At 44.9% G+C, this 10572-nt stretch overlaps 1 protein-coding gene across 1 annotated transcript; it reads right to left on the minus strand.

Annotated features, from left to right (window-relative positions):
• Nucleotides 1–335: 335 nt before the first annotated feature.
• On the minus strand, nt 336–10572 carry Serpina6 (serpin family A member 6). The gene is made up of 5 exons (NM_001009663.1): nt 10520–10572; nt 7431–8037; nt 5229–5499; nt 2269–2413; nt 336–720 (listed from the first exon to the last, which is right to left on the minus strand). Exons 2-5 carry the CDS (start codon nt 8017–8019, stop codon nt 535–537), a joined length of 1191 nt encoding a protein of 396 aa, NP_001009663.1. The 5' UTR covers nt 8020–8037; nt 10520–10572; the 3' UTR covers nt 336–534.

The raw sequence follows: 10572 nt of genomic DNA on the forward strand, positions 1-10572 counted from the left end.
CAATGGACCTGTGACTGAGATCGAAGATGCCCATGCCCATGTGTGGTTCCTATCAGAATGAGAGGTGGCTTTGTTGGCTGGACTCACCTCTCTTGTGGTAGGACTATATGTTATGAACTTAATGTCTTACTGATTCATTTTGATAGCTAGCATTTGAAACCTATCAGGGAGTCACATTAGGTCAAATGGGTGGAACCTTCATGAATAGGATTAGTGCCCTAGACCCTAGAGAAGTGAAAGACCCTAGACACCCTAGAGAGTTTTCTGCTCTACCCCCATGTGAAGACAGTGATAAGGCACTGCCTATATTTAAATCAAGAAAGGGGACACCAGAGTTTGCAAAAACATCCTTTAATAACTGTTACCTCTTTCTCAGTGCTCCCTTCTCAAGTGACTTTGTCTTGAGAGTGGCAACAAGGGCTACTCATTGCTAGTTATCTAAAAGTAGATTGGGTTGGGGAGACCCTGAGAAGACTGGGGAAAGGCTTCCATCCCTCAAAGTCAGATGGCACCAAGGCTTCTCAGGACACGTTCTTAGGCTGGATTGACCACTTGGCTCATCATCAGGCTGCTCCATGTGAACTTGTCAAAGAGCAGGAGGATGAAGGGCTTGTTGAACTTGATGTCAAGTGGTTCAGAGCGCAGGTGTAGGGGAGCCCCGTTGGTAGAATTAGGCAACACATTCCCTTCATCCAGTTGTAGCATGGCCTTGTGGACCATCTGTGAGAAACACACCAAAGGCAGGAAGTAAATCCCTGGTAGGAGGCAGGAGCTGCTCACATCCCATCACAGGGGCACTGTGTGTTCCATGGAAGGTGAAATAGCCAAAGTGCTCAAAACATCATGTGTGTGCTCTGTAGCAAAACAGCAGCTCTGACCTCAGACTGCACCCAACTTTCTCTCCGCTGGAATGGCAGGTGACACCCACCACATGAGGTCAGAGCAAGTCTTGGGCTCTTCTTACCAGACCCAGGGCTTTAAGAGATGGCACTCTGTCTAATCTGCTATGCAAACAGCAGAGTGGATCTTGTCTGATGTGCTTGTGCCTACTTGGCTTAGGAAAGCCTAGATTGAAGCAGAAATGTAAAGCCCTGGTTGTTGGGGTGTTCATTTTAATGATTAGCATTCTATAGAAGTCCGAAGACAGCCAAATGGTCAACAGCTGGTTTAGAAATCCTGGGACAGATCCTACCCTGATAACTAAACAATGGATGACAGTCAATGTATTCTTTGTACCCCCTGTGGGGAAACTCTCTCATCAACTTCATTTCACAGCAAGTCTGAGGGGCTCAGAATCTCTCTGGGATGGGCTCCTGCAGCCAGGCAGAAGCTGAGCCATGATTGGAATGCATCTCTGCAGTAGCTCTTAAGGACTTGAGATTTTTGAGTTGACAGGTCGAAGGTCAAGCATTCCACTGTTCTTGCTGCTGCCAATGATTGTTTTTCTGCTAACTCTGTGAGCACTTTGAGCTCTTCACCCTAAGTTAAGGATCCCTCTGAGTACTGGGACAATGTGTATTACCCTTGAATATGAACTTAAAGCTCCCATCACTAATCAATGTCCTTTAGGGCTTAGAAAAGTCAATTCTTCAACACTACTATGCAGTTATACTGAAAAGTACCCCTTCTTGTCTTTTTTTTAAATAAATTAATGATAAAAAGGAGACTTTTGTGTGGCTGAGTCTTCTCAAGGACTTTCCCATTCACACAACACATTAATTGAACTCATAGATCATTAAGTAATGTTTTCATGCACCCTGAACCCTTGTGTTTGGAGGACAGTGACCACATCTGAGTAACGGAAACAGATCCAGATCCTAGCACAGGTACATAGTAGATATTCAATCAAAATGTCCTGAACAAAGTTATGAATTCAGAACATCAAGCTGAAAACTGAAACATGAAATTGAGTAGAAGGCCTGGTGTGATGTCAATGAGACCTCCACCCTGTCTTCTACTTCTTTTTGCCAGGGGCTGCTCTCACTTCCATCATGACAACTTTGTTTTCCATTGTTCATCCTCTGTGAGGCTTCATGGGATGGGTAGCCACCCATCCCATGGTAGCCAAGATGTCTATGACCCTCACTAGTCATTAGCTTTCTGTGTGGTTATTTTCTTGCTGAGCCCCTGTTTACTGAACTGTGCTTGAAGGGGCTTGAACCTGGGGTTTGTCATTTGGGACCTATGGGATCTTTAATAAATAGGCTGTATTGCTTGCTATTAAGATTTTTAGTGTAGATTTTGGAGAAAGGCTCCCAAGACACTTACCGTTAATGTCAAGGGAACATCTTTGGTGTTGCCTGAGAAATCTGATTGGTTGGTGAGCAAGTCCTTAATGTTCAGGTCTTCCAGCATGTCTTTAAGGTCATAGGTATCAGATATGGAGAATTTCGGGATGTATAGGTTCACCTGCCTGTTCAGGGTGAAGTAAAAGAAGTTAGAGGGAAAGGTATTCCCTGGATGATTCCTTTCAAGAAAACATTATTTAAATTGTGGCATTGTTATTACTTGCTGAATTTATTCAGATTTACAGGGAGGAATATCAGAAAATCAGAACAGAAAGGTGTGGAGAATAGATAGTTTGGCAATGAAAATAGCTTATCCTGGTTAAACTTGGGGATAGGATGGGTTTAGATAAAGTGACCATATTTTTGTTAAAAAGATTAATGTTATTAATGAGAAACCAGGAACTCTTCACTGGGATAATAGAAAAGAGCCTTGAGTGCAAATTTCCACTCACTCATCAAGAGCTCTAAATTATCATTTGAAAAGATAGCACCTGAAGTAATAGAGTTTTCAAGATACCTGTAAGAAAATAACTGCCTAGGAAAGTATCTTTTAAGTATCAGACACAAAGGCACATGTCTGTGGTTCAAGGGGTAGCATTTCAACCAGACAGCAGAACTTGACATCATCCACATTGTAGAATTTGGTAGCATGAGAGATGCAAAATCGAAGGGTCATAGAGGCTGGCACTAAGTTTCCAGAAAGTCTCTGAGACCAAACAATGTAGATCCCAGAATGTTGAAAATGATATGACCTTGGGATAACTGCCAAGGAAACTTTAGGCACAGAGTGGAATCATCCCGAGAGAGACTTCATCATCTTTAGACAGAAAACGTGAGAAAATGGGGCTACCCAAAGCTGTCGGGGCCTAGGTCATGCCACCAAGAGATCTAGATGCCAGACATAAAATTGCAGGATATTGTTTTTGTCTTTCTGAATTTCAGTCTTGCTTTGTTCTATCTCTCCTCTCCCAATCCAGACTTTTGTCATTGGAAATTTTACTCCGTAATGTTGTTTATTAGAAGTATGTAAACTGGTTTCTTAATTTTACAAGGACTTACAGTCAAGATCATTGTATCAACTGCATCAAGTCTCAAAGAAACTTTTGACTTTTGAGCAGTGTCAATAATATTAAACCTATTGAATTTTTAAAGAAGTATTAAATTCATTTTGCATTATGGGATAGTTATGCACTTATGGGGGCCAGTAATAGGATTTAATAGTTTAAAAATGGTGTTTTGAGTATTAAGTTGTCAAGAGATGAACTTGTAATGATTATTCTTCATTGTGGATTTTAGAATCTCCTAGGAGACACACTTTTGGGTGCATCTGTGATGGTGTTTCCAGAGAGGTTTAATTATAGATGGATGACTAATCTTAAGTGAGGGTTGGGTGTCTTGACTGAACAAAAGGGGCAAAAGGGAGCCAGTGCTCTGCTTCACCACAGATGGGCCCAAAAACAACAGCCAAGTTATTATGGACTGAAGCCTCTGAAACAGAAGACAAAAACACATCTTTCCATCTTTTTTAATGTTTCTCTCTAGTATTGATAGAAAAAAACCAACACAAAAAATTGGTATCAGGAATGGGGTGATTTCTGTGAATACTTGAAAATGTGTTTAGAAGCCTTGAGAACTGGCTTGAGGAATTTGGAAATGTTTGGAGATATGGGCTACAGAAACTCTACAAGTCTATAGAAAGGAGCTTAACATGTGATTAGAGTAGGATCTCAGAAGATCAGAATGAATCATATCTATATAGAGAGTAAAGAGTGCTCCTGTTTGAGTTTCAAGTGGGAACAAGAGCGGAGTGGGGAACAGGACAAAAGGATGTTCATGTTACATTCTGGCAATCCACTCTTTGTTCATGCCTTGAGACTTGCATGCATTTAAAGATGATGAACAAAATCACATAGCACTGGACATTTCAAGGTAACTCTGCAGTCAGGTCATGACATGGGTTCTGCTGGATGCCCTTTTTTTTGGGCACAGGTGTCAGGGGGTGCAGATTTACAGTGAGATCAGGAACAAAAGAACAGAGTGGAAAGATCTAAAAAATATATACAATCTGGTCAGAAAAAGAGCATGTTAAAAGTTGTGAACAAGGAGGGAAGGGTATGATTGTTAAAGATATTTGTATAATTACAAAGAAATGAACCTGGACTTTATGTCACAATCTTGTAATCTTAGCAACTCCAGACCCCAGAGCAGGAGTTTGATGTGTCAGAGCCTGCTTGAGGCACAGAATGAGTTGATAGCCGGTCTGGGTAAACTTTGCCTTTAAAAGGGGGTTATTGGAGATAAAGTGCAGTAGTAAGTCTAGAAAAGAGAGACCCTTGGTTTAATTTTGAGTACTGAATTTTAAAAATGAAATAGGAGCCATACCTTGAGGTAAGATCATACACACCACAGGGTCCAGACATAAAAGTATAAACTCATTTACAAGACATTTTCTTAAGAAAGAAATGCAGCTAGAGCATCATGCTCGCACTGGGCACCTAAACATTTGTTTCTCCATGAGTTTTTCCACTATGGTTCATTGCCCAGGAAGCAAATGCCAATTGCATTGTATTTTACAGAAGCTCCAAAGATCTACACTGAGGCTTACTTTTATAGTAAAGCCAGCCAAGAAAATAAAAAAAAAAATGGGAGATTAGTGTTTGGTGAGCTCCCTCTATAAGGAATTGATATAAAAATACAATATTCAAGATGGGTATGGCTATAAAATTCACAAGAAAGTACGACTGGATTTGTGGCATGTCCCAAGTTACCTCTGGATAGAGGAATCATAAGTATAACTTCTGGGCTAGAGAACCTCACAGCCTATGGGAAAAGTAAGACCCGAGTGTGCGTGTGTGGGTGTATATTGAAGAGAAGAAAACTCTACCTGCCTCATTTCCCAGAAACACACACAGAAACACATAAGCTGGCTGCAGGGCTTACCTTGGGGTCATAAGCTTGCCCCACCTATCAATTGTGTCCCGACTAAGTGCAGCGATGACAGTGTCCATCTGGCCCTGGTCTGGAAGAATGAAGAAGGCAGTTCCATTTCCCACATAGTCCATCTGTATCAGCTGGCAGGGGAAGACTGAGTCACGAAAGTAACCAATGCTGCCTGACTGGACCATCATGGGCACCTTCACGGTGCTTGTCTCATTCACATAGAAGTCCTCCTCTCTAGTATTTTCTGGGCTGAAGGGAAGTTCCCATATGCCTGGAAAGATGTGAGAGAGAAGAAATGAGGTGGATATCAATGATTAGGTTTGTGGACTGTGAAATTAAAAATAATCCTTGGATACCCTCTTCTGGGGCAACAGCTCATCAACTGTTTCTGTAGGAACCAGCTATGCAGCCACCTGCAGTGTGCCAAGAATAGCTCCAGATTTCCAGAGTTTTGATTATTCTCCAGGGGCTTAATGCCTGTTCTACAAGCAACCAAGTGGAGCAGCAGCAGGAAGCTGGGCTGTTCTTTCCCCTGCCTCTTGGATGGCTGAGGATTAGCTCTGCTTGAGACTGGTTACCAAACCCAGGAGGTTAGGGACCAGGGGCGAGGGAAGAGAAAAAACAGCTTTGGGTCTCTCGGATTTAGGATATGTCCCACTTAAGCTAGATGCTTGCCTGAGCCTCTGGGTCAGAAGTAGGCCTCAGTGCTGAAAATTCTAGTGGTCCTAGAACTCAAGCTGTGAACTCAGGGTCTCTGGTGGGAAGAGAGAGGAGCTGGTTTGGGGAGAAATGAGCCACCTTGACAGTGTGGCCCATTCCTGGAGGAGGCTCATGCCTCTGCCGCTTGGAAAGAGAGCAGACAGTGAGGCTTCCTGAGCATAGAGTTGGGATACAGAATGCCATCAGGCTCTCAGTCCCCTGTTACCCTCAGCTGGTGGGGTCACCATCCAGCCTGTTTGCTTGTGGTAGTACTGGTCAGTTCTGTCAGAAAGAATGCTGCTTCTTAGAAGGAGTCAAAACTTGTCTGATGGCAGCACTTCCCCCTCAGCTTCTTCTGTCAGGAGCTAGTTCCTCACAGAGTGACCCATTCCATTTTCCTGATTTCCATGGTTGTCAGCTAACAAATGCATACAGCTATTTTTCTGCCATAACTTGTCATAGCACTGTATTGGGAGGCTCTTGTGGGCTCTGGTGGAGGCAAGATGCGCAAGGACAGGGGAGGAATTTGATATTGGAGAGAGAGAGAGAGAGAGAGAGAGAGAGAGAGAGAGAGAGAGAGAGAGAGAGAGAGAGAGAGGTATGTATGTGTTTGTGTATTTGTATGTGTGTATATGTATGGTCTGTATGTGTTTGTATATCAGTATTGTGTGTGTATGTGATTGTATATCAGTGTTGTGTGTGTATGTGTGTGTGTGGTGTGTGTGTGTGTGTGTGTGTGTGTTTGCTATGTCTTGAGAACTTAGAGGAAGAAAAGAGCTGAGGCACAACTCTGAGAAGACAGAAAAAGTAGAAGATTTTAGACCAAGGCTTTCAACCTTGATAGTCTGAATATTTAGGGATCATGGCACCATGGGGGTGTGGGGGCTGTGTGTATCTGTTTGTGTATTTGCGTGTGGTCTCTGTATGTTTGCTTGTGCGTGCATATGTGCGTATGTGTACCTGTGTTTGTGTACATTATGGTTAGTATTGTGAGTGGCCATGTTCAGCAGCCTTTTTGGTCTCTACTTATTGGACACAAATAGCTCATCCTATCTCACCCCTCGTTGTGACAAAAAAAACTGTTCCCCAAGGTTGCCTAATGTCCCTGGGAAGGAGGAAGCATCATCACCTTCCCCTGAGAATCTGTACTATACAAGACTTACATATTTGATTCTCGGGGATGAGGTGTCTCCAAAGCAACATTAGATTGGTGGAGGGGCACACAGTGATGACACCTTCTTGGTTGTCCTGTAGAGGTTTCATTCCAGGAGGTCTATCATGAGTTCTAGAATCTATAATTTTAGCAGTGCTTTTAAGAAGTGTTCAAGAACAGTCCTGTGGAGATCCTAGTTCCAACCTGGTAGAGATTGGCATTTGTTACGGGGTAGGACCTGGTCAGAGATGGCTGAGAGCTCTAGGCCATTTTGAGTGGGATGGCTTTGGGGATTCTAGAGAAATCTGCGGTAGAGGGAACTTAGCATGATAAGGAGGGGAGAGCAGTACCTCTGAGGAAGATGTAGTTGACCAGGATGAAGGAGGCTGGACTATCCAGGTCTGAGAACACATGCTCAATTTTCCCCTGTGTCTTATCCTTGACATGCTGGTTGATCTGTTGGCTGGCTTTAGTCCAGTCCTCGAAATCGATGGCCAAGGCCTCTGACTCATAGTATTGTTTGACGTCTGCTAAGAACGAGTCCTTCAGCTTCAGCTTCTGGAGGAGGAACATGGCATTGCCCATGTTCATCTCTAAGCCAGTATCGGACTGCTTGAGAAGGTAATTGAGGTACTGGAAACTCTGGTGGATCTCAGCTTCAGAGGTCTCTGTGAGGTTGAAGCCTAGACTCTGGAGAGACTGAGTCTGGGCAGAGCCAAGGGATACCATGGCCAGAGCCATGGAGATGCTCACTGGGGAGATTAAGGTGTTCTTGTCTGGATTTAGGGCCACTAGGCGTTGGTACAAGTTGAAGGCAAAGTCAACATTGGTGGGAGCCAGGCCTCGGTGAGAATTTGAACTCTCATTAGTGCTGGCTTGGGCAGTCCAGAGGCCACTGGTGCAGAGCCAGAGGAGGCAGGTATACAGGGCGAGTGACATTGTTCAGTTGACCAGGCCCTGCCAAATCAACAGTGCTTGTTAGATGCTATGACAGTCATACAGTCAGGGGCACAAGGCGCTGTGAAAGGCCCACTTTGTCCCTATCCTTCCTTCACATTGGCTGTGACCCAGGCAACCCAGAGCTCTGGGCTTCAGGATCCTCATTTGAAGATGTGTTTGACTCAGTGTGGTTGCTAAATGCCTAACACCCCCCAAGCATTTTGCCTATATTCTCATGCAAGTTTTTTTTTTAAACCCACAAAATAAACTTCATTAATTCATCTCTAGGCAGTCAGAAACTCTCACAGGTTAAGGTACCTACACAAATCACATATTCAACATTCAAGGGAAAAAAAAGAAGGTTAATCAAGGATAGAGGATCTATGTCTGACCAAGTTTTCCTTCAAAACAGAGCGCTTGCCAAACCACACATAGTTTGCACATTACTAAATTCTGCAAAATGGGTTTCCTTTGGACTCCAGGTCAGAGTGAAAAGTCACTGGACATCAACTGGAAGCTGATGGAGTGATAAAGGAAGCCACCAAAGGGCAGGGTGCAGACAAGTCAGCAAGCTAGGGGCCATTGGAATGTTTACTGTGCAAACCCACCCTTTAACATTCTATGTGGTTTTTAAAAGCTTTGATGTTGACTTGATGGCCTCTGTGTTAACCACTGTATACGGCAAAAAAGAAGCTTCTCTGACAAGGTAGGCTTGAGAGTCATGCTCATCTATGAGCAAACCAGGCTCTGCGTTGGTGGCATCTGGGATAGGGAGAATCAATTCTCTTTAGTAATGCCACTCCTGAGAGACTAGCCAGGCTTCAGTAGATGGCCCTACTCCTGTGCACCCACTGGCTACACGAAGCAGCCTCTACATGAAGTATCTTTTTTATTTTTACAGAGCACGTCAAGATGAGAAGGATGTAGGATGTAGGAGAGTCAGACCCAAAGGAGAGGCAAGGGCTAGTGGACTTGGTCGGAACACACATCCCTTGGTGAAGTTTTCAGACAAGATGAGCCATGGATCAAAATTAGACATCAGTGTTTTGAGGGTTACCCAATCCAGAAAGATAGCATCTGTGACTGAGGAGAGGTCAGGGCAGGACACTGTGCAGAAGCTGAGTTTACAGGAGTCCCCCAGTACCCCTATGGGACTCACCCTAACTGATGGGGGCTAGAGGTCCTCATGACCCATTCCTTTACTCTTATGTTGGACTGCTCGCCATCTGGCTGCAGCACTGCTGAGTGTCACAGCCCCCTCCCCCATTCTTACTCTGTTGCAAACCAGGTCAGAGGTTAGGGCAGGACAGGGCAGGCAAGGCAGGGCAGATCACTACAATCCCCTAGTGTTTGCTGATCTCTGGCCTGGCCTGAAACCTGGAGGTAAAGATGGCCCTCTTCTGACTCTGCTTCCTGTGGCTCTACTCTAGGCCCATCCCTTCCTTCTCTTCCCTGGCTCATTCCCTCTTGGTCTTTGAGACTCAGGTGCTTGGTCATTGCTTCCAGGAAGCCGTTCTCCACCCCTTCTCTCTGTCCCCATTCTTGTGTTCTATACAGGGACATCTTGGTTTCAGCACTGGGTCATACCTGTCTATGAATCCCCTTTGGGGAAGGACCCCAGTCAACAGTAGACTGGACCTTCTTTCTCTTCCTGCTGTTTCTGGGTGCAACTGTGTGCCTCACTCTCCCTCTGTCAGATCTGCAGGATGGAGATTAAATCCCCCTGCTGCACAAGACTGTTATGAATGCCTGGAGTGGCCATCATCAGTGTATGACTTACACAGACTCATTTGGGAGTCATCCTAGACCTCATTGTAGAGCTGGGTGAAGCAGAGCTTCCGTGTAGGACTGGCTGTCCTCAGAGCCACACCTCTTACTTTCTCTATGAAAACCACTTGGCCAGCAAGGTGACTCTTTAAGGCCAGCCAACACAAAAGGCTAAGGGTCATGTGTTTCTAGTAATATCTTCCTTGCCACTCCTCTGTGTCTGGGACCAGGAAGGGATTTAGGCATCATAGCTTTTGTTATGATGCAGAGTGAAGCAGGTCCTTCTCCTTCCAGCTGCATCACCCCCACTATAAGTTACCAAATGAGGAGTTATGGCAGAGGGTGTGTGGGCACTCTTTAGAGTGTCCCTGTGTATACCAGCTGTGCACTACGACCCCACCCAATAGTGCTACCTGGCACTAATCCATCTGAGGTCTGAGATTTCCTCCCATTCCTGGATGCTAAGGCCGCTCCATCAGGCAACAGGTGACAGCCTCCTGCAAGGTAAGGAGTCCAGGGGAACTCAAACCCCAGTGGCTGAACCACTGACTGTGGGATCTGAGAAGTCTTCCACATGGTTGCCTCATGCCATAACTAGCTGCCCATCATGCTCATCTATTAAAATCTCAAGCAAGCCACAGGCATGGCTGTGTTCTGGAGTGCAGCAGATGTCGAGGTGGGGATCATGGCAGGAGCAAGAGGCACAGAGTGCTTGCTCTCAGGGGTGACTCACGTCTGCTGCTGTGGGCTCCGGCTGTTCCTTCTGGTTGTGCTTTGCTGCCCAGG

The sequence above is a fragment of the Rattus norvegicus genome, chromosome 6 (genome assembly GCF_036323735.1).
Source record: "Rattus norvegicus strain BN/NHsdMcwi chromosome 6, GRCr8, whole genome shotgun sequence".
In the NCBI taxonomy this organism is placed as follows: Eukaryota; Metazoa; Chordata; class Mammalia; order Rodentia; family Muridae; genus Rattus; species Rattus norvegicus.

What these genes read in the sequence shown, in the direction of transcription:
- Serpina6 (NM_001009663.1), bottom strand. Translation starts at nt 8,019, where the DNA reads ATGTCACTCGCCCTGTATACCTGCCTCCTCTGGCTCTGCACCAGTGGC. An exon ending in GGCAAGCTTATGACCCCAAG is followed by an intron (nt 2,414 to 5,228) that starts GTAAGCCCTGCA and finishes CACCCTGAACAG; the next exon opens with GCAGGTGAACCTATACATCC. An exon ending in ATGTTCCCTTGACATTAACG is followed by an intron (nt 721 to 2,268) that starts GTAAGTGTCTTG and finishes TGTTTCTCACAG; the next exon opens with ATGGTCCACAAGGCCATGCT.